General features: G+C 51.4%; 7 protein-coding genes across 7 annotated transcripts; 3 read left to right on the forward strand and 4 right to left on the reverse strand.

Moving 5' to 3' along the window:
* Positions 1-14: 14 nt before the first annotated feature.
* MAA_02245 (WD domain-containing protein) lies at positions 15-2,428 on the reverse strand (the record flags this gene model as incomplete). Its single annotated transcript, XM_007820243.2, has 9 exons — positions 15-151; positions 219-294; positions 358-540; positions 599-881; positions 938-1,311; positions 1,366-1,533; positions 1,587-2,140; positions 2,205-2,344; positions 2,424-2,428. The coding sequence occupies 9 exons, from the start codon at positions 2,426-2,428 to the stop codon at positions 15-17; spliced, it is 1,920 nt and encodes a 639-aa protein (XP_007818434.2).
* A 1,390-nt stretch (positions 2,429-3,818) lies between these two features.
* Positions 3,819-6,142, forward strand: MAA_02244 (secretion-related small GTPase; the record flags this gene model as incomplete). Its single annotated transcript, XM_007820242.1, has 2 exons — positions 3,819-4,000; positions 4,051-6,142. The coding sequence occupies 2 exons, from the start codon at positions 3,819-3,821 to the stop codon at positions 6,140-6,142; spliced, it is 2,274 nt and encodes a 757-aa protein (XP_007818433.1).
* Positions 6,143-6,670: 528 nt separating this feature from the next.
* Positions 6,671-8,131, reverse strand: MAA_02243 (mRNA cap methyltransferase; the record flags this gene model as incomplete). Its single annotated transcript, XM_007820241.1, has 1 exon — positions 6,671-8,131. One exon carries the CDS (start codon positions 8,129-8,131, stop codon positions 6,671-6,673), a length of 1,461 nt encoding a protein of 486 aa, XP_007818432.1.
* An 844-nt stretch (positions 8,132-8,975) lies between these two features.
* Positions 8,976-10,579, forward strand: MAA_02242 (proteasome regulatory particle, non-ATPase-like protein; the record flags this gene model as incomplete). Its single annotated transcript, XM_007820240.1, has 3 exons — positions 8,976-9,434; positions 9,510-10,318; positions 10,381-10,579. 3 exons carry the CDS (start codon positions 8,976-8,978, stop codon positions 10,577-10,579), a joined length of 1,467 nt encoding a protein of 488 aa, XP_007818431.1.
* Positions 10,580-11,451: 872 nt separating this feature from the next.
* MAA_02241 (alanine transaminase-like protein) lies at positions 11,452-13,032 on the reverse strand (the record flags this gene model as incomplete). The annotated part of the gene is made up of 2 exons (XM_007820239.1): positions 11,452-12,503; positions 12,645-13,032. 2 exons carry the CDS (start codon positions 13,030-13,032, stop codon positions 11,452-11,454), a joined length of 1,440 nt encoding a protein of 479 aa, XP_007818430.1.
* Positions 13,033-15,461: 2,429 nt separating this feature from the next.
* MAA_02240 (Peptidase S10, serine carboxypeptidase, active site protein) lies at positions 15,462-17,132 on the forward strand (the record flags this gene model as incomplete). Its single annotated transcript, XM_007820238.1, has 3 exons — positions 15,462-15,507; positions 15,570-15,751; positions 15,828-17,132. 3 exons carry the CDS (start codon positions 15,462-15,464, stop codon positions 17,130-17,132), a joined length of 1,533 nt encoding a protein of 510 aa, XP_007818429.1.
* Positions 17,133-18,872: 1,740 nt separating this feature from the next.
* MAA_02238 (uncharacterized protein) lies at positions 18,873-22,137 on the reverse strand (the record flags this gene model as incomplete). The annotated part of the gene is made up of 4 exons (XM_007820236.1): positions 18,873-20,505; positions 20,550-20,654; positions 20,704-20,935; positions 21,000-22,137. 4 exons carry the CDS (start codon positions 22,135-22,137, stop codon positions 18,873-18,875), a joined length of 3,108 nt encoding a protein of 1,035 aa, XP_007818427.1.
* Between the last annotated feature and the right edge of the window lie 157 nt (positions 22,138-22,294).

The raw sequence follows: 22,294 nt of genomic DNA on the forward strand, positions 1-22,294 counted from the left end.
GCGTTGGCCGGGCTCTACACTATATCCAACACCACCACCACCAGGGCTGTTGTGTCCCCCGTTCTATCCCGCATAGATTCTACTTTACCCTCCTCCCCGTTTACACTGACGCCCCAGGTCTGGTCCATGTTCTGACGTGTCCTGTTTGCGCCTGTTAGCCGCCGGCTGACATTTGGCATCTGATTCCAGGTTTCATGAAATCGATGTCGTCGACTCACCATCTTTGCAGCTTGTGATAATTGCCTCCTCGGTAAAATCCAACCAGCACGCGGGATGAGTGTCGATGACCGTCGTCTGGATAGTTTATCAGCATCAATTACTGATACCATTCATGTTTCTGCATCAAGAACGGCTCACCAAAACTGGCGGCAAGATGGGGATTCGAGATCTTGGCTCAACAGCATGCGAAACTCCATCCCCATACTCGTCTGCCTCATACAAAGAGTTGGATCTCAGTAGAGTGCCCAGAGGACTAGCTGCCTCACTCCGTGGCGAAATGCCAGCAGGACCGGAAACGGAGCCACGTTGTCTTGCGGAAGTCTTCAACACATGTCAGCTTCCCGAGCAATGCATCCCACTGGTTTCAGTCGTGACTCACCTTTGGCCGATGGAGCATGCCGACATTGAAGTCCCAAAGACATAAGCGGCCGTCGTCACCAACGCTCCCAAAGCGGTAGTTACGTTCGTCGCATTTCCACAGGTCAAAAGCCAGCGATGATACCCAAGACTGATGACCCTGACACCTCGCCACCAACGCAGAGTCTGCAGCCGACCAAATCGATATCAAGTCGTCCTGGCCGCCGGTTAGGACGTACTTGCCGTCCGGTGTCCAGCAGACACATGTCAGACCTCCGTAGTAGGAGAAGAACAAGCCCAGTAGTCTGAGCACCTGTCAGCACCAAACCCGCGGCCCAAAGCATGCGAGGGGACAGCTTACTCCTCTCTAAGGTAGTCTATCAATCTCAAAGTTCCATCCTCGGATACCACCGCCAAATGCCGGTTGTCAGGTGAAAAGGCAAAAGAGTTGATGCGCTGATTTGACAACTTCCACGCCGCAACGGGGTTTGTCTTTTGGTTCTGCGAATGCACGGATTTAGCAATATGCATCTTGGTACCAGGTTTCACTCCATTCTGGCCATGACCAGACTCGCTACCATGCACACTAGTCTCGTCGTCCTCGGGGGTAAACTGTGAGTCGTCCTTTTCCTTGTCGTAGACAACCAGAGAGCCATCCATGTGTGCCGCCAAAAACAAGTTCTCCGAGCCTGGAATCCACTTGATGTGTGTCACGGGGGTGTTGTTGATGACGCCCTGGGGACCGCACATTAGCCTCATCACAGCTTATTGACCAGACGTGCCACCTACATTCTTGTTCATGCGCGTATATCTCTGTGAAATGGGTTCCCACCAAATAATTTCCCCGGTTGAGAAGCCCATAATCACGTCAATGTGCGACGCTCCCTTGGTCACCATATTTACGTCATGGCTCAGACAGTGCGCCTTGGTGAACAGAATCTTGGTGAAATAGTCTTGCTGTTTACCAGAGTCAGATGCGGTTTAGATATACGGGACACGCGGCAAATTACCTTGTTTGGAGACGACAAATCCAGCCATTGGAAAGCGCGGTTGATGTTGGCAAAGGCAAAGATGCCGTCGCCGGGTCTATCCGTCATTCTTCTTGATAGGCTCTCATTGACAATAACTCGCGAAATAAAGGACGAATTACTCTTGGTCACATTGTTCTTTGGCTTCTTTCGCTTATTTACGTCTTTGGTTTGTGACGGCACAAGCAACGAGTTTCCCTCGCCGAATGCCGGGGTGAATCCAAGAGTCGCCGAGTTTGGCGCATCGCTCGTAGATGTTCCCCGGCCATCTTCACTGCTCATTCCGCCCTCGGTAGAATACCTAGCATCCCCAGACTGGTCCTGCGAACTAGCTCCGCCCAGTGACAGCGTCGTTGCAGATGGCCCTCTGTAGAAGAATGGCGGAGGCCGGGACTGAATACGGACGAGTGTCATCTTCGTACCCACGGATGCAGGTTGCGGGTTGGTGGCTAGCGGATTCGGATTGACGATGGGGGCCTCGGATGGATGTGGAGGAGGTGTTGCGAGGTGTAAGTCTTCCTTGAGGACGTAGGTGCCTTGAAATATATTTCATCAGCATGGCCATGGCGAAATAGCAAATGACGACAGTTTGAAACGCACCTTCTCCCACTAGAAACTGCCACTCGGGTCCGGTAGGGTTCGAAATGGTATTGTTCGTCTCAATCATGGGCACGATGCCCGTGATACCAGTTGCGCCGTACGGGCCGCCGATGGGATATCGGGGCGGAGGTGGTAGAACACTACAATGGTCAGTTGCGAGACGCTGGGCAAAGCGCAAAGAGGAGCAGAAGGATCTCGTGTCATGGTTATCGCACATACAACATGGTGACGGTACCAATCCGGCGCTGCGTATGATGATACAATCAAAGTGCCGTTCCTCGCTATCTGGTTGGCTCCCGAAGTTGGTTGTCTTGGTCACCCCAATCACCGTCTCCGTCAAATGATGCCGTCAAGCAACGGTGCTATGCAGTGGGGAGTTTGTGACGTCGTTTGCACAGGGCAGGTCGGAAGTCGGGTTGGATAACGGAATGAGCCACGATCCCGAGATGGACTGAGCAAGTCTGAGGAAAGGTCAACAGTCGACAGCCAGGCGAGGGGAAGACGACAGTTGGCTCAGCCCTGGCTGCCCTTTATCCGGAACTGACTGAGCTGGACAACCTGGGGGTTTGCCTGGTCTGGTATTAGCATTGGTGTTGGGTCGACTGGTGACTGGTGGCTCAGAGCCTCGGAGTGCTGGAGAAAGAGTGTGGGGTACGTTGGAGCACTTGAGCGCTCGACTCAACTCCAGACTGGAAGCAGCAGGCGCGACCATTGTTCAGGTTGGGGGCCGTAACGACGGATTCGTGGCTTGGTGGCTTGGCGAGAAGCCAATTGGATGCCCTTTTTGGTCCTGTGTTGCAAAACATGGACCAACAGCGGTCAACGCAAAGGACCAGAACTATCGCGACTGTCATGGCGACCGGAGGAGTGCAAGGAATCATGGAGGGCACAAGGGCGCAGCGCTGCCTACCAGGTAGGGAGGTAGGTAAAGTAGACGGTTCAAACGTTGGTGCGAGCATGGACACATACATCGGGGTATTTCTCCCCATCGGCCTTTATTGCCAGCCCATCTTGCAGAGTACATGTAGCGATGTGGCACGCCACGTGAGAGACGAGAGGGAGTGACAAGGTGCCATGCAGCAACCAGGGCAAGCTACTTAGTATTGACGCGCCAGGATCTGGTATTGATCGACGATGCCGCTGGGCAGCCGCTGTATTAGTATACTTGACTTCTTATGACGCCGCTGCCAACGATTGACAGAGACATGGAACGCCTTCGACGTTGACGTACGGTGGCACCAGACCTTCTCGATAAGGTCGGTTCGGTTCGTCGCTGGACGCCGCGAACGGATTGGCGTATCAGCTCCGGGCTGCTGCCAGGCGGCATCAACACATGGATTGACGTCTTTCGCTCAACTCTCATGTCAGCATTGAATGCACGCAAAGGACCAGACCTGCCTAGTAACTTATGGAGTACTAGGTCCTCAATCGTGCCAGTGGCCCCCCATCCCCCCAACATCGAAGGCACTAAATCCATTGATTGACGAACCGCAGCCCACACCGCTGGCTGGCTGGTTGGCTGGTTGGCTGATAATACTGCAGCACCACTGGCAGTGGTTCCACGACTGCCCAATCTCGCCCAATCCCATTCCAAGGCTCCGCGTGCAATTTAACATGGAGCCAGCTCCTCCCGAACCATTGGCACCGCTGCCACCGCTGACACCACCCAGCAGTGTAATAATAACGCGACAGGCGTCCCAATCTCGCCAACCCATCTTCGCAACCAGCTTCGCTTTCTTCTCTCGAGCGCCGTCAGACGCACCGTGTCTTGCTGGCAGAGATCGAACGATCAATACGTTCGCGTTCGGCTTAAGCTTGTCAAATAGGGAAAAGTGGTTTCCTTTAGCCGTCGAGGACATGGCCTAGCCGTAACTTTGCATCCAGCCGAGGTTGCCGTTGCTTTTACCACGCACTGCTTTGCCTTCCAAGATCTACTGAGCACAGTTCGTTCACCGACCAAATATGACGACAGGTACGCATCACTGCCGAAAAGTTTTCTCATCGGCCCCATTGCCATCTCGAGCATCGTCATCATCTCATATACTAACTTCAGCCTCCACGCAGTTCGAATTTGCGTGTGCGGCGACGAGAGCACGGGCAAGTCCAGCCTCATTGCTTCGCTCGTCAAGGACCAGTTCATGAGCAACAAGATCCAGCCAGTCCTCCCCCAGATCACCATTCCGCCCAGCATCGGAACCCCAGAAAATGTCACGACAACCATCGTCGATACCTCTGCCCGTCCTCAAGACCGAACCACCCTGCGCAAGGAGATCAGAAAATGCAATGTCATTCTCCTCGTCTACGCCGACCACTACAGTTACGAGAGAGTAGCTCTCTTTTGGATGCCATATTTCCGGTCTCTCGGTGTCAATGTTCCTGTTGTCCTATGTGCCAATAAATCAGATCTCGCCGGTCAGGGCAACACCCCTCAGATCATAGAGGAAGAGATGTTGCCCGTCATGGCTGAATTTCGCGAGATCGATTCCTGCATCAGAACCAGTGCTCGAGAACATAAAAACGTCAACGAGGTCTTCTTCCTGTGCCAAAAGGCCGTCACCCATCCCATTGCCCCCCTCTTCGACTACAAGGAAGGTCGCCTCAAGCCGGCTTGCGTAGCCGCTCTCAAGCGAGTCTTCTTCCTTTGCGACAAGGATCAGGATGGCTTCTTGAATGACCAAGAGATGCGGGACTTTCAGGCACGCTGTTTTGATAAGCCTCTTACCAGCGACGACTTGGATAACATTAAGCTGTCCATCTCCAAGACTATGCCCGATGCAAATCTGGAACGGGGCATCGATCAATCTGGCTTTCTACAACTCAACAAGATTTACGCCGAGAAGGGTCGGCACGAAACTATATGGATCATTCTTCGCAAATATCACTACACCGACAGCTTGAGTCTTGAGGACAAATTCCTCCATCCCAGGTTTGACGTTCCCGAGTATTGCTCAGCTGAACTAAGCCCTATTGGATATAGGTTCTTTGTGGACTTGTTTCTGCTCTTTGACAAGGATAATGATGGAGGGCTGAACGACCAAGAGCTCGAGGCTTTATTCTCGCCCACTCCTGGCCTCCCGGCTTCTTGGGTCGACTCATCCTTCCCTTCCTCCACAGTGCGCAACGAAGGCGGTCACATCACACTGCAAGGTTGGCTAGCACAGTGGAGTATGACAACTTTCCTGGAGCCAAAAACTACTATCGAGTATCTCGCCTACCTCGGTTTCGAATCCCCCAACGTCAAGGACGACATAACCGCCGCCCTCAAGATCACCAAGTCCCGAAAACGAAGAAGACGGCCGGGCAGGGTCGAAAGAAATGTGGTTCTCTGTTACCTCATCGGAGCCCCAGGAGCCGGCAAGTCTTCTCTTCTCGACTCATTCCTAAACCGACCATTCGAAGGGCTATATCACCCCACCATCAAACCCCGTCGGGCAGTTAATAGCGTGGAACTCCCTGGTGGTAAGCAGGTGTATCTCATTTTCGAGGAATTGGGCGAGCTCGAACCAGCCATTTTGGAAAACCGGTCCAAACTGGATGCCTGCGATTTGATTTGTTACGCTTACGACTCCTCCGATCCCGATTCCTTCTCCCATATCGTCGATGTGAGGTCCAAGTACCCACATCTCGACGAGCTGCCTTCTGTTTACACCGCTCTAAAAGCCGACAAAGATAAAACCACGCAGCGAAGTGAGCTCCAACCCGACCAGTACACATCTTCGCTCAGCATGAACACGCCACTTCACGTGAGTGTGACTTGGAACAGCATCGCCGAGCTCTTTGTGGCACTCGCCGAAACCGCAACCAACCCGAGCATGGGATTCCCTAAGACAGAAGAGGAAGCTCCCGATCGTACAAGCTTGTACTTGGCCCTCGGAGCCACTGCCTGTGCAGCCGTTGCTGCGGTCATGATTTGGCGTCGTTCAACAAACGCCGCATAAACCACCACTCAATACCAACCCCATACTATTTATCTTCACTCTAGCCACTTGAGCGTTTGGCTACAGCGTTTGAGCTTATCTTAATCTTTCTTGCTGAAAACGGAAAAAAAATCAGCCGAGCGACACACCACTCTTTATTAATACCCGGTGTAATTTTGGGGGTGCAGCTGTATAACAAAAGCTTTTTGGACTTTTATCGAAATGCCGGGATTTTTTTTTTTTAATTGGAGATTCTGGGGAGTTGTCTGCATGGCCAGGAGTTGTCACAAGTTGCTGCAGTTGGGACAATCGGATTATGATACCCCCCTACTCCTACGTCGCTAACCACAGGAAGAGTTTAACAGTATATTCATGATTATAACGACAAATAAACAATCAGCATTTTGGGTATCTTTGCATTTGTCTCGTCACCATGTCTGCCTCTGATCGTAGTCACCCCCAACGACTGACACTTTAACTGGGAAACGTCGACATGAATTGTTTTCATGTAAATTATTCTGCGCTTGCACGGCGGAGCTAAACTTGAAATTACACCTTGTAAAAGCAAAAACCAATATAGAAGCTGGCAGCTTCCATCTCCTCGTCTGACACCAAAAGCGGTCCTCCACCTCGCTCCCTCACACCCATCCTCTCACTCAGGGGTCCCAGTTCTGGGTCATCCTTCTCCGCTTCCCAGATCTCACTAAACGTTCGGTGAAATTGCAATTCGAGATTAAAGTCGTCCGCCAACGCACGGAATGCCTCCCAGGGGACAACATATTCCGGAACTTCTTCTACAGCTTCGTCTAGGAAGAAGTTGTATTTCCAGCCGAATGCTGGCCTGAAAATGCCATCCTGGGGTGTCTTGCCGGGGAACCGGACGCGGTAAATGGAGTTGCCCCATTCGGCGGTAGGTTCCTCCTCGCCCTCTTCCAGCTCACCGTCCTCGGGTTCAGCCGGGGGTGGTGTGGTGGTGGTGGTGGTGGTGGCACCGTCGCCGCCCTTGTCCCTTTGCTCCTTTTCTGCCTTCTTGGCAGCGGCCTTTTCGTTAAAGGCGCGGACCTTCTCGCCCAGCACGTCCGAGTTGGGGATGCAGCCGATGAAGCGGCCGCCTTTCTTGAGGGCTCCTGCGACGTTGCGCAGCATTGTGCGGGCGTTCTCTTCGCACTCGAAGGCGTAGTGCATGGAGAACATCATGGTGACGACGTCGAAGCCGCGCTTGTTCATGGGGGACGGGTCGAAGCCCACTTGCTGGACGATTTCGATGTCTTCAATGCTCTCGCGGTAGCAGTCTTTGACATGGAAGCGGGCGTCGAATAGGCGGGGCGGTGGTCTGCGGTGAGAGCCGCCGCGGCCGCCACGGCCTCGTGAACAGAGGGTTCTATAGCGGTCGCGGGCTTGCTCGATACTCACGTCGGCAGGGTCGAGGCCGACGTAGAGCTGGATTGGTTGCGGCGCCTGTTGCCACTTGTTGAGATCGCCGCCTTTTCCGCAGCCAATGTCAAGAACGAGGAGGTCTTTGCCGCTGGAGCGGCCCATTTCGCGGGAGCCCGGGGTGTGGTCTTCATCGGGGGAGTAGCGCTGGATGATGCAGCTCTTGATCCAGTTGTTAAAGACACGGAGGCCCTTGATCTTACTGTCTGTCGTTCTCCACTGCCTGCCTCTCTCAGGCACGCTGTTGTAGTGTTGGCGAACGACGTCGTGTACTCCTCTCATGTGGTTCTGCTCTGCGGCTGCGGCTTGTTGGGCGGCCTGCTCGCGCTCTCGCTCGATTTGGCGTTGCCGAATAGCCTCGCGTTCGGCTTCGGAGATGCGGGCTCTTGCTCCTGGGCGCTTTTGCTTGCGCGGCTGTTCGGACGGCGAGACGGCGCGTCGTTTGGCAGCTTGTAGGGAATTCGCGTTGTAGGGTTGAGGGAGGTCATCTTGCACCTCGTCTCGGGCTCGCTTCTTGTTTCTGTGATGGGATGGCTCCCCATTTCGAGTGCTGTCATCTCCATCGTAGTCGGGCATTGTGAGCTGCGTCCTCCGTCAGTGGAGGTTTCTTCGTTGCTTGGGCTTCGGTCTTCTTTCAAAGATGTGTTGCGGAAAGTCAATGTCGGAGGCTGACCTCGTGCGAGGTTGGACGTCACAAGAGGGTTGTGGGGCCCAACAGCTGCAGGAAATCCGAGCACATTACTCCGTACGGAGTACGTAGCAAGATCACGTAATTGCGCACACCGAATCCCTACTGGTATAGCAGCAAACCCAGTAGCAAGACGTGCATCGACTGAGTATTGTCTAAGTCGTGTTCTGTGTATTCGGCCAACTATGGTAGTCGTTCTTTTTCCTCGTCGAAGAAAGGCGTTGACCACTCGGCCTAACTTTTCTACAACGTATGGCCAGGAACAAGCCACCAAATTCACATAGAAGTAGCACAAACTAGGTTGCTTTCAACGAAATCGCTCCATGAAAACGAATAGAGCCATCTTCACACTGATTAAACCCCACCTGCAGCTCCCACCCTGAATAATATTAGGAATATATCAATCCATGTGGCATGGCAAGTTTTCAGTTTTCCGAAAATTGCCAGGTCTAGGGTAAGGCTCTTGGAAGACATGGGAGCTGTGCGTGTCCCGCTGAAGCCTTGTGCGTCCAGAAGAGGGCCCACCTAGTTCCAGCCTTCCTTGTGGCTGCGATTCCGACAACAAGACAAGCTCCCTCAAGCCCTCATCACCATCTCAATTGTCAAACCCGGAGTCTGTTTCACGGTCACTCGACTCGGCACCGGACCCTCCTCTCCGTGCGTACGGATATATACATAACAGATTTCACAGTAGCCTTTCTCTTCGTCGTCGGACTTGCCTCCGCCGCCGCCATGGGTTCAGATCCTCAGTACGCCAAATGGCCGTTGCTGCCGTTGTCGCAGCACGTTTTTACCCTGACAAATGCATACGCTTCGAAACCGGCACAAGAAGCAGCTGTCAAGGCACTGCAAGATGCAATCGCCGAGGATAAGATGGCTCCTTTCTATCGGTACTTGGCACACCCTATTGACGGTATTCTGAACGCTGTTGGCGAAGGTGGCGCCCTAGGACCCGGAAAGCCGTTAAGCAGGAAGTCTAGCTTGGTCGGCATGGTTGCCACCAAGGCATCGACAACAAGTGTGAATCTGCCGTGGGACGAGGCTTTGTATTCGAAGCTGAAGGAGGATAATGATAAGGAGTTGGCCGAGTTCCAGAAGGAGGAGGATGAGGCCGTTGAACAAGCTGGCGAAACAGAGGTCATGGCTGCCAAGGGCAAAAGGGCTGACTTTTGGGCCAGAGTGGGTGATAAGGTATGGAGAGTGCTGCTCATTTCTCCTCCTCCATTTTCCCTTGGGCGTGTGGATGGCGCTGACAGCTGAAAACAGGACAAGGCAATTGCTGCGTTCGAAGACGTTTTCGAAAAGACTGGTATCCTGGGCACCAAGATTGACCTGGTTCTGGCCATAATACGTATGGGTCTCTTCTACGGAGACAAAGCGCTGGTCCAGAAACATATTGAGCGAGCCAAGACTCTCGTTGAATCCGGTGGTGACTGGGATCGCCGAAATCGCCTCAAGGCCTACGAAGGCCTTCACCTCCTCACCGTTCGATCCTACAACCTTGCCGCACCTCTTCTTCTCGACTCCCTCTCTACCTTTACCAGCTACGAACTCTGCACTTACTCCAACCTTGTCGTCTACTCTGTTCTTGCTGGCTCTGTGTCTCTAAAGCGTGTTGACTTCAAGTCAAAGGTTGTAGACGCACCCGAGATCAAAGCTATAATGGGTGACGGAGAGGACAAGCTGATGGCGCTGACCGGTGCTCTGAGTGCCGGCCCTGGCGCAGATGATACCACTGGCGACAAGGCACCGCAGGCTGCCTCTACAACAGCCGTCAACCTGACAACCTTGGGATCAAGTTCTGAGCAGCCCGAGGCCGAGATGGCCATCGACTTTAGCCCTCTGGCGCTCTTAGTCAGCAGCCTGTACAATGGAAACTACAAGACCTTCTTTCAGTCTCTCGCCTCGGTCGAGGAGCAGTTCCTCAACCAGGACCGCTATTTGCACGAGCACAAGAGCTGGTTCATTCGCGAGATGAGGCTGCGGGCATACCAACAGCTCCTCCAAAGCTATAGAGTTGTCGGCTTGGAAAGCATGGCCAATGATTTTGGAGTCACAGTTGACTTTCTCGACCGGTACGTCGTAGCTTTGTGTACATAAACTGCACCACAGGAAACAAGCTAACCCTCGATAACAGTGATCTTGCTCGATTCATTGCCGCCGGCCGCATTCCTTGCACTATTGACCGCGTCACCGGCAAGGGCGTGATTGAAACCAATCGACCAGATGACAAGAACAAACAGTACCAGGACGTCGTTCGCCAAGGCGATCAGCTGATTACAAAGCTGCAGAAGTACGGTCAAGCTGTCAGATTGAGGGGCAGCGAGAGGGCATAGATGGAGCGATGAACTTGACTGGAAGAGGATTTTTATTGGCGTATGCTATGTCACATAGGTCGGGGTTTCTGAGTCTGGCTGGACTGATACAGAAAGGGAAGAATAGGGCAAACATGCCACTAGCTGCTGTATGAATATAAATCAAGATTTCTTTGGTAAGCTGCATGGAATATTTGGGCACGATATCTCAAAAGACGTCGGATCTAGGATCCAGCAGCGTCGAAAACACACCAGACTCTTGTTACGCAGCCACAACAACCACTCTGCTTCTTCCCGTTCAACATGTCCCTCAAACGAAATCAGTACACCTGGCCCTCCAGTCCAACCGACGCACCGTCTGCACAGGAATCCACGACGATTTCATCCGCGCCTCCCTTGACGGGACTCATCCCGCCGAGGTTAGACTCGGACACGTTCACTAGTGCCCTGGGAAAATGTGCCCCCCCGCGAGTCAACTTGGTCATGGACGGACCAGTATCACCTGCCCGTGACGGCACGAGCTCCCGTACTGTTGGTGTAATTGAATTTGCAAGAGTTCTATTGTATGCAATTCTGTAGTTGCCCCAGTTTGGTCACTAGGAAGCACCCGTCGACGGTCGAATCGGGTTGAGATATTTGGCTAATGCGGTCCTCTGCCTCGGGATCCGTTTATTCAGATTGTAGTTTATATATAAACAAAAAAACACGGCCCAAAGTCTTGTCACCTCTAGCTAAATGCAGTGCGAGAATGTCCAAGTGCAACTTGTAAATCAAGCCCAAATCAGTGTGCCCTAACTCTCGAATGCTATCCTGAGCCCCTTATATTCCTTGTGCTGAACATGGCTCTCCATCTTAGATTTTTTTTTTTGTTTTTTTGGTTCGCTCACAGGCGTTTACCTGTACTTGTCCATAAACTCCTTGTGGAACTTGACAATACCAGCAACCCATTCCGTACCAGGCGCAAGGAAAGTAGTTCGGAAGTGGAGCGTGCCCTCCTTCTGACCGAAGCCGGACCCAGGAACAACACAGACACCTGTGGCCTCGAGCAATCTCAGGCAGTAGAATTCGTCGGCGGTGCGCTTTTCGGCGGCGGCGGCTTCGTGAGCCTTTGCAGGTAACTGGATGGTGGGGAAGAGGTACATGGCACCTTGGGGCTCAGCACATTCGACACCTTCCATCTGGCTGAAGGCCTTGTGGAGAGCGGAAGCGCGCTCGCGGAGTCCCTCATGGATGCCAGAGTACTCCTGGCTGTAGAGCTCGTATGATGGCTCACCAGGCTTGGGTGGGTTCACCATGAGCTCGACGAGGCACTGGCCGATGACGGGAGCGCAGAGCATAATGGAGACAAACTTGTAGATTTGGGCCTCAACCTCGGGATCGAAGCCAACAAGCTCAAAGTAACCACCACGGTGGCCGCACTCGCCAACCATGCCCTTCGAAATGCTGTGTAGTGAAGCAAGTTCGACACCATCGTATTTGCCGGGGTTCTCCTTTTGCAACTTGCGCAGAACGCTCTTGAAGCTATGGAATTGGCCAATGAAGACGTTGGTCTGGTACACCTCGTCGGCCATGATGACGAGGTTCTCCTGTCGAGCAAAGTCGATTACGGACCTAACGTCCTCCTCGGAGAGGGAAGCACCGGTAGGGTTGCCAGGGTTGATAATGACAATGCAGCGGACATCGAGACCGTCAGCCTTGCCCTTTTCGTAGGCGGCTTTGATGGTTTCAAAGCTGGTCCCCCAAGCCTTGGACTCATCCAGATAGTATGGGACGGCCTGGGCATCCAGAAGGGACAGAGTGGCGCTGTAAAGAGGGTACTGAGGAATGGGAATCATGATACCCGACTTCTTGTCGGCGCAGATGACGTGGAGAAGAGTGTTGACACCAGATGAGGCACCAGTCGAGAGGTAGATCTTGGTAGGGTCAGCAGGAAAGCCATCGCGACCTGCCGAGTGTTAGTATTTCCCAATCTCAGACATATGGTGCTGGAAGAATCCCGGCAAGCGGCGATTGGAACCGGAAACCAGAACGATTTGGCAGAAAGAGGACAGCAAGTTAGAAATTCAGGAAAAAAAAAAAAACTTACGCTCCAGGAAAGCAGCAATGCTCTCCTTGATAGCAGGGGCACCAGCACTGGCACTGTATGCACCAACAGAGCCGACCTGCTTTAGCAACCATTTGGCACGCTCAATAACATCAGTCTTGTAGCCAAGACCATTGATTAAAACGTCCTCCTTCTTGAGAAGTTCAGGGTTTTCCAGCAAGCTGAGAACTTGGCGGAAAAAGGTAATTGGTTTCTGGTCGAGCTGCTGGGGGTTTCCGATGTTGGCCGAGATGACCTGATCAAAGGGCAGGGTGGTGTCACCGTCCTTGAGACGAGCGCGGTACTCCTCGGACTTGACGGCGAGCTCGCCACGAACGGCGTACTGGGCACGCACGACGTGCTCGTTGATGTTATCGCGGGTCAATCTCATTGTCGACAAATGGCGGCGGTGTTGTTGCTGATGCAAATGTAAACGGCGGTGGAGGGGTGATGATGACTTGAGGATGTTTGGCGGGGCACTAGCGGGCAAAAAAAGTTGACGAGGGGCAGCTTCTGCATGCAACTGTGTCAGACCTTGGTTTGGTATTCAGTTTGGAAGGAGAAAGAAGAAAGAAACAAAGCAAGCTGATTGCGTGAAAAAAATAATATTAATCAAGTGTCAAAGGCGCAATGACCAGAACGCTGGGGAGCCGGATGAGCATCTCGAACATGCTGGCACCGGCAGGGACTGACATGGCATGGCTCGACTTGGGGGAGAAACCCAAGCTATTACACGACCGAAATAGTCATTCGTCCCTTTTTCGCCCGATCATGGCGCCACAACATGTCTGGTTGGTACGAAGTACGTTATATCGCGCGTCTCCCAGTGCTGTGGGGCGGTTTCTGGAGCCGGACATCAACCCACGGGCCACGGCCATCAACATCAACGCATTCAGCGGCGCAGTCCTCCGGTGCGGGAGCGGCGTCTGCTGGTGTCTGCCATCAATTGATCTGTGTCATTATCCTCCAGCGGTGGTGTCCGAGACCGGGGACACCCGCGACCGGCCAAGTGAGGAGGGCCCTGAGATGCATTTCAGAGCACACAATGTCGCTCGCTCGTCTCTGTCCAACGCGGCAACCAAAAGAGAATCCAAGCTTGTGGAGGAGAGAAGAAGGGGAGTCCAATCTTTTCGTCTTACCCGAACTGTGGTATCCGGCACGCAGCACAGCATGGCTGGTCCCCCGTACCACTGATAAATGCCTCTGCCTCGTCGCAAAGCTCATTCTGCTGCCGATTCTGGTCCAAGTTGAACCGTGATTCGGTCCTCCGACGTCCAGATTCTAGTGTTGGGCGATGGCTGTGTACGGTGCAGAAAGCCGGAAGGAAAGATTTCGTCGGTCTTTGCGTCGCGGAATGGTTAGTTGCCGAGACCAAAGTCCATGTCAGACACAGACAGGCTGCCCGGGGCTTTTACTCGGTCTAATTTCAAGCATTTTACCCATTGCTACCGAACACTCACTCACTCGCTGACTGGGATTTCAAAGAGGATTGGGAAGTCTGCCACTGAGTATTGCTGCTAGTTACTGTACAGCCCCAGCAATACCTATAGTTACCTACTTAGTAGTAGTAGTCATTAACCTGACATCAAAGGATACACGCATTATGTATTGCTAGTACTCCGTACACGCTGGTTTACTCTAGTACCTTGACACTCCACCCTGCCTTCCTCACCACATGGCGCTCCTCAGGACCGTCGAGACACGGTCTTGTCCTTGTCCTTAGCCTTCTCCCGCCTTGGCACCATACAACTCTAAGACTGCGCCTCGTTTTCTAGATGGCCTGGATTACAGCCCGTGGCAGAATATATTTACCTATTAAGTAATATATATAAGTATGCTTTTTAAGTATTCTTTGTTTTATTTTTAAAGATAACTGATAATATAAGCAATCCAAATATCGTGCAAGCTTGCATCTGGAAACACAATGCTGGGTTAGGGTCCACACAGTCACGTGTGAGGCACTATATCACTGTTGCTATGCCGGCTCCTTCTAACTAGCTCTTTCCTTTCACATCATGATCAAGCTTTTCTTTTTTCTAGCTCCTTTGTAATCCAACTTGTTAGTTGCATCACGAGCTCTTGTGGCCTTTTTTCGTAGATCCCTCCGTGCGGTCCCTCACATGTCGGGCCGTACCAAGCCAAAAACCAGTCAGAAACAAGAGAATACACGGTCTGCGCACCGATATACGAGTATGTTGCAGTATTTTAGAGCATATTAAACAAATTATGGCGTGATAAATCTACTTTTGCCAGGAGGAATTCTATTTTTAATTACACTAAAATATAGTAAATTATATTTATAGTATTAAGCATAAAGCGTGACTGGTAAGTACTTGGTCTAGTCAGATCCTTTTGCGTCCCACTAATATTCACTAGAATATAGTGCCACCAGACTTTTTACAACACCCAAAAACCCTGATCGAAGTTAACCTCAAGCTGGGTTTACACTATAGAATATTACAACGCTACTCTGGGCGGCGCCAACAGCGGTACCGGACTAGCTTGCAGACCGAAAATGCGCCGGCCCCGTCTAGGCTATGGCTGTAAAGAAAAATCATGGTAGTAGGTTAAGCCTCCTTGGTTTTTCTGAAATCAGCTGCGGCCATGTGGGTATATGTGAAGATTAAACAAGTAAGGGAGGGGGGGCGCCGGCCAGCTAGCAATCAGGACAATAACGTATAAATAGTACAACTCTTCTCCTTTTTGGTTGATTAAGCACTCGATTTATCGGGCCTCGTCATCGCATATGCTTCTGGCACATGATTCAATATGAAATATCACTGGCTTTTGCCACTCGTGTGGCTCTGCATCAGTTCTGCCATGCCGGTATATTCCAAATCGAAATGGCTTACCGATGCTAGTTCCAGTAAGTTTGCTGTTTACACCCCAGCGGTTCATCTCAGTTACTTATGCTGACCACCAACAAAGAGTATGTTGTTAACGGGACGGCGATCCCCGATATTGACTTTGACATTGGAGAGTCGTATGCCGGTCTGTTGCCCGTAACGACTGAGCGTGATGAAACGGACCAGTTGTACTTTTGGTTCTTCCCTACCTCCACCAGGGAATTCGGGAAAAAGAAGGAGATTGTCATTTGGCTAGGCGGTGGTGTAAGTCGCCCACAATTTCCACACGACATGGCAGCTGGCCTCTTGTGGCATCAGCTAGTAACTCATCTGCTCTTAGCCCGGCTGCTCTTCCCTCTTCGGCCTCTCCCGCGAGAACGGTCCGTTTCTGTGGAAGCCTGGCATGAAGAAGCCGCTCAAGAATCCTTGGGCGTTCAATACCTTGACCAACGTGGTTTGGGTCGACCAGCCTGTGACGACGGGGTTTGCCAGGGGCAAGGCTACCGCGAAAAATGACGACGAGGTTGCAAAGCAGTTCCTGGGCTTCTGGCAGAACTTTGTCAACGTCTTTGCCGACATCAGGCGGTACGACATTTATATTGCGACCGAGTCGTACGGCGGCATGTACGGTCCACACATTGCCAAACACTTTATCAAGAATCCGTTCTACATCTTCAAGGGTCTACTGATATACGACGGCATCATGTTTGACCGCCACATTCAAACCAACGTGGTGGTGAACAGCTTCACAGACATGAACCGCGACAACTTGCCCGTTGACGAAGAAACTCGGCAGCAGTGGCACAATACTGCCCACGACTGCAACTTCACGTCATACGAGAAGAAATATCTGCAGTACCCTCCTCATGGCCCGCAGCCCACACAACTCCCTGGCTATGAGGAAGGCGCCGAAGGGTTTGTCTTTCCTCGCCAGGCCTGCGTTAATTTTTTTACCACCGTCTTTGACAAAATTACGGAGGTGAACCCGTGCGCCTCCATGTACAACATCATGAGCAAGTGTCCGCCTCAGTTTGACCCCATCAAGGGCAGCGACGCGCCCTGGTTCGACCGACAGGACGTCAAGGCGGCCATCAACGCGCCTATGGATGTGGAGTGGGTGCCGTGCCGGGACAAGGTCTTTGCAAACGCGAGAGACGAATCGCCTCCGTCTAGCCGGGATGTCTTGCCGTTTGTTATTGACGCGACGCAAAACGTCATTATTGCGCATGGCGCCATGGATTTTTACCTGCCAATGAATGGTGTCCTCTTGGGAATTCAGGGCATGACTTGGGGTTACGAGATGGGATTCCAAAAAGCACCCGAGGAGCCCTTCATTGTTCCAAGGTACAACGACGGGCCTGCTTCCAGCAGCTACGCGCACGACTTGCCGTCTGGCACGGGCGTCATCGGCACAACCCATCATGAACGCGGTCTCACATTCGTGGCTACCAAGCTGGCGGGCCACGAGGGTTCTGGCGATTCTCCCGCCGGTGCCTTGCGCCATCTTGAAAAACTCACGGGTTGGGTCAACGCCTTGTCTTCCCATGCGCCCTTTACACTTCCGGAAATTCGCATTGTCCCGCAACCTCCTGGGGAGGTCTCCAAGGGCATTGTTCCCATTCCCTGTTTTAGCAGTAGCTGTTGAGGCTCCAAGTAAACGGGACCGTATTACAATGGAACTGCGCAGTGTGGTTAGTAAAGCAGAGGAGGAAATTCTCGCGACTCGGATGAATGGGAAGCGACGCCGAATCGAGGCGGGTCAGCTTCATGCATTATCAAATGCGGCCCGGGGCTTTCGGATGACGGATCAGCGAGGACCTTGGCGTACACCTGCGGCTGCATCTACGTAGTCTGTGGCAGAATATATTTGCCCACGGAGAAGTATACACTAGTATACTATAGTATTGATGATATGCAACGCGATAGTCAGGCACTTGGTGTCAATGGTCAAACACGTTTTGCCTCTCACTGTACAATCTGCCTCCTTAGTAGCTAGGAGGTGAGATTTGAACATGGAGCCACGGCACTCCCGTGCTGTCGTGCTGCCGTGCTACTGCCGTGTCGTGTCCGCATCTGGGGCTTCGTTGGCCATTTCACTATTCGGGGGAAGAAAAAGACGACGAGGTCTGGTCGAGATGCCGTATCACCTCCAAGGGGCATTATTCGCTTCCGCCTGCTTCCGCCTGCTGTTGCCAAGTGCCAGTGCCTAGGTATTCGCACCGGGTGTAGACGGCGCGTTGGAGCCATCCCGCTGCCGAATGCCGCCGATCCGACGACCCAAGCAAATATTGGGAGCGGAAGCTACCAGACATGATGCCGTTTCCAAGCCGCCTCCTGCAGCCCGCAACCCGAAACCCCGCCGTGTTTAGTCTTCTCGGATTGACAGCAAGAACCCTTACCCACCCAGCCTTCACCAGCCAGCCGGCTCGGGGCCACCTTTCGCCGGCGAGCTTGGCCCAGGGTCCCGATCTTTTGCCTCAACAGCTTCCCAACTGCACGACAAATCACGGGCCAGATTCCCAATCTATCCGCCGCTCACACATCAATCACCCCCCTCATCTGCAACAATGGCCAAGAAAGGTATGATACTCCCTTTGATTCGGCTCCTCTATCCCTCTGCATCGATTGGGTACAGCTTGCTCGCCGAATCAAGAGTATTTTACTAACGTCTACATTCTTCACATCATAGCCAAGGCGCGATTGATCAATGTCCGTCTTCTCTCCATGGCCATGACAGGTTTCTTTTACACCTTCAAGAGACCACGAACGGCGCCTCTCATGGGCATGATGAAATACGATCCAATCGGTACGAACACGACCCTCTCGCATTTCGACTACCTACCAAGTGACCGGCTTAGAGCAATTCGCTAACGTATTCTCGCGACCATGCAGTCCGCAAAAAAGTTCTCTTCCTCGAAACGAAAAAGAGGTCAAAGTAAACAGGCCAATACGTCCAAAAATTACAGTTTGACTATTTCCAATCATTACCTGCCGCAACCGGGGTTGGATTATAGTATTTGCTGAACCGTCCGGGGCAGACCGATTGCGCCGGCGCTGTATATCACACATGATGGGCATTTTTGGAGTTTGGGGATGTGCTTGCAGCCTGCTGCGGTAATGAACTCATTTCCGCACTGTACGATTATAAACTATTTTCCATGATCTAGATACATACATCTATACCACGAAATCTCACATGATACCGACTTCCAAACTGTGAAGCAAAGCAAAAGTCGACGCCCTGTGCTACATGGCCCCGTTTTATACGTCGAGTGAAGGCATTTGAAGTTGGATAGGTAGAATCATTAGCTGGCCTGGTGAAGTTTGATCCCGTCGCCATGAATAATTTCTGGGTCGCTGTACAACTTCCAGTCCTGTGTTTGCCCTAGTTGTTGAGTACGGTTTTTGGTGCCTTCAGGTCTTTGTCCTTCGACAAACCCATCGCTGGGTCCTCGATACTAATTTCATTCTTCAAATCACTTATCAATTTGACGCGTTTGAGTTTTGGACATTCGCCGCCATCTAGCTTGAACTTGCGTTTCTGCGATATGACTTGACTGGGTACAACCTTGAGATGGGGTTGAAAGTCTGTAACTCTTGGTAGATTAAAGAAAGTCTCTTCTGACTTGTCTGTAACGAAACCAGAAGAGATATCGGCTATTATTTTCTGACTGGCCGCACTTGCACTGCTGATAGTCGTGGTTGTCTTTCTACTCTCTAGTATTGGGCCTAATTCGGTTTCCGTTTCGTTGCTCTGGTGCTGCGCAGTAATCGATTCTTGCGATGAGAATAAGCTATTTGCCTTCAAAATGGGACGCACTGCCATCGAAATTCTTCGTCGCTTCTGCTCCTGTTCAATGGAAGGTGGTGACGAGGGAGAGTGAGCTTCAGTAGGGCTTTGAACTTGAACTCTCTTTGGCCCGAACTCTGAATTGTTATTCTGGGTTGTAAGAACCTCATCATTATCAGTACTTAATATTCTGTCGTTTTTTGAGTTTTCGCTGTGGTTGTAGTTTGGATCCATTAGTTGACCGGGTTGAAGCTGGTCTATAGTCCGTGGCGGAGTGACCACATTGCTATTAACCTGAGGGAGATTGATTCCCAACTGTTGTTTAACCCAAGTTTCCTGTTTTCCAAGATCAGTCGATGCAGAATCAAGCATGCTGCTGACTCGTGAAAACTTTGCCAGTTGCTCGCTACATCCATCAATCTGCGATGGCAACTGTTGAAGGGTTTTCAACTTTGATCTAATTGAGTCGACTATTTGGATATCAGAATGCCATCTTTTCTGAAGATCGGTAGTTTTCGAGACTTCTTTCTCCAGCTGCAAAATCTTGTCTTGCAGAGATGCTGCTGCGTCATTTTGTTCATCGTGCTGGCTAGGTTTCCCCTGGTTCGCCACTCTTGCCTCAGACCGTACCAAGTGTTCACTTATTGAGACAACAAGGCCTTCTAGGCCAGCAAGTAATCTCTGGGTTTCTTCAGGGCTATACCCGGAATTCAATCTCTCCAAATGCAGGTTCTGGTCCAGCGAGGGCTGAACGCGGCCTTTGATTTGCTGCCATGCAGCTTTAGTCTCATCGTCTCTGGTTGCCATTGTAGTGTTGAGGGAATCAAGTTTTGAAAGGCACGTGTGTCCAGACGCAATTACGATTTTCTCCAAGTCCTCAGTCCTGTCATTACCTTCATTTAGCAGACGAAAAACATCTTTTTTCCATGAATCTCGCTCCGCGTTGACGACGTCCCGCTCTTTAGTAAACCATGTGGTCATTTCTTCACCAATGTGCTGGCAAAGCTCTCGGTTTGAAGTGACATCACCATGCACAGTGTCAAGTTTCCGGATAGAGTCGTAAATTTCAGCTGAAAATTGGTCTTGCATATTTGTCTGCTGCTTAGTCAAGTCGCTCAAGGCAGTACGCATGAATTCGAGTTCCGCCTGGCAGTCATTTCTGATACCCACGAGCGTCTCATATGTGCAGCTTTGTGCGCCACCAATATCGGTAAGTGCAGAGAATACACTACAAATTAGTATTCGAAAGAAAGGGTTAAGAAGAGTGCTCACTCCGTTGAGATTAGCTCGTGGAGACCTTCCACCAAGGAGCTCATGCCAATCTCCTTGGACGCATTGCTTGCAAGGCCCTTCACTAGTACTTCGAGATTTTGTAGTCTGTCCAAAGTCAGTGACAAATATTGTGAACTGAATTCTACTAGCTGACCTGCGACAAACGCTTTCAGATAGCTCAAGCTGCTGAGCCTGATCAACAGTATTTGCAGAGATCGATTCGTGCAATGACTTGACAGTGTTTACTAGATCTTGTACCTCATCGCTTTGAAGTGGTTTCACCGACATGATTTGGTTCCGTAGGTCGCTCGAAATTTGCCTCTCGGTACAAAGAGCTTGCTCCTGCGCCGATATTCTCTCCTGGAGACGCGCGATCTCTTCGCCTCCTGCCGTGATGTTAGTAAACAAAGAACATGTCATGAGAAGTGAAATATGGATTCAGCTGCATACTGGCTTCTACTTCTTTCTCTAGGCTAGATCGCAATTCGTCCAAGCAGTGCTTCATTTGCTCTCTCTTCTCGCGACTATTGGTGAGAGCTGTTTCGATTGCCTTTGACTCAGCTACTCGTGTTTCATTTTCCTGCCGAAGTTTTTGGATCGAATCATGATAGAACTCTTTGGCTTGTAAAAATAATCGTTGCTGTTCTAAGATGGCCTCGTTGAGTTTTGTGCGATAGGTCCTGGATTTTTCGGTGAGAATAGCGTCTCGTTCCTTCGTCGAGCGTAATTCTTCTTGCGTGGTGGAAAGCCTCTGTGATAACGTCGAGTTTTCGAGTAGAACCTCTGCAACCTTCTCTTCAGAGTGTTTTAATTTTTGCTCAGAGTCCTTGCGCCCGGCCTGTTCATTGTCTAACTGATGGCGAGCTTCCGTTAACTTGGCGTACTGTCGACGAAGATCCTCTCGTAGCTGGTCTATTTCCAGTCTAGCCTGAGCCTTCTCCTCTTCCGCAATATTGATACACTCGTTCCAGTGCTGTGCGACTTGTTGCATAAGCATCTTCTTTCGCCCAGGTTCTTGTTGAGATCGATGCTTGTTTACGCCGCTTCTCTTTCTGGAGATGTTGCTCGTGCGGGAGGACCCCGAACGATGGGAAAAATCTCCATCGGAAGCATTTGCACCAAAAAGCTCTTCTGGCTGAGGAATCAATTCATGGTGTTCGTCACTGAGTGGATGGCGTGACTTGTTGGGTGTGACACGGTATGGACCTTCTAAGTCACCACAAGTACTGACGGATGATGGACGGGGTTGGCATTGGTCTTTTCTTGTATTGGTGATATTTGTTGGGCGGTCCCCACGAGAGTTGTCCTTGGAGTACCTTGCATTGACCAATATGGGCAATTCGTCGGATAGTTTCTTTGGGCTGGCTTGAGCTGACATTGTTAGGTTTGGCAGACGATGTTTGGCTTGAACCGGCTTTTTCTCTTGCTGCTTCCCTGCAAAGTCATTGATTTTAGGACGATTCAGTGCTTGGTGTTGCCAAAGAAACCCGGGGTCTTCTTGGACAGGACACTGGTCCACAGTATTCATGGCAGTGGAAGAGAAGTAAGGCGCCTTGTCAGTGTGAGCTACAGGGGCTTTTGGAGACATGGTAAATGGCTTTGTAGTCCTGAGTGAAGGATTCGGCTCGTGTATACTATAGTTTTGTCTTGATGGAGGAAATTGACGGTGTTTAAGGTAAGGGATAAAGTGTGCGTTGTTTGACACGAAAAAAAAAAAGGATTGAGGGCTCCTTCCCTTAAATGTT

Source organism: Metarhizium robertsii, assembly GCF_000187425.2.
Source record: "Metarhizium robertsii ARSEF 23 chromosome Unknown MAA_Scf_1, whole genome shotgun sequence".
In the NCBI taxonomy this organism is placed as follows: Eukaryota; Fungi; Ascomycota; class Sordariomycetes; order Hypocreales; family Clavicipitaceae; genus Metarhizium; species Metarhizium robertsii.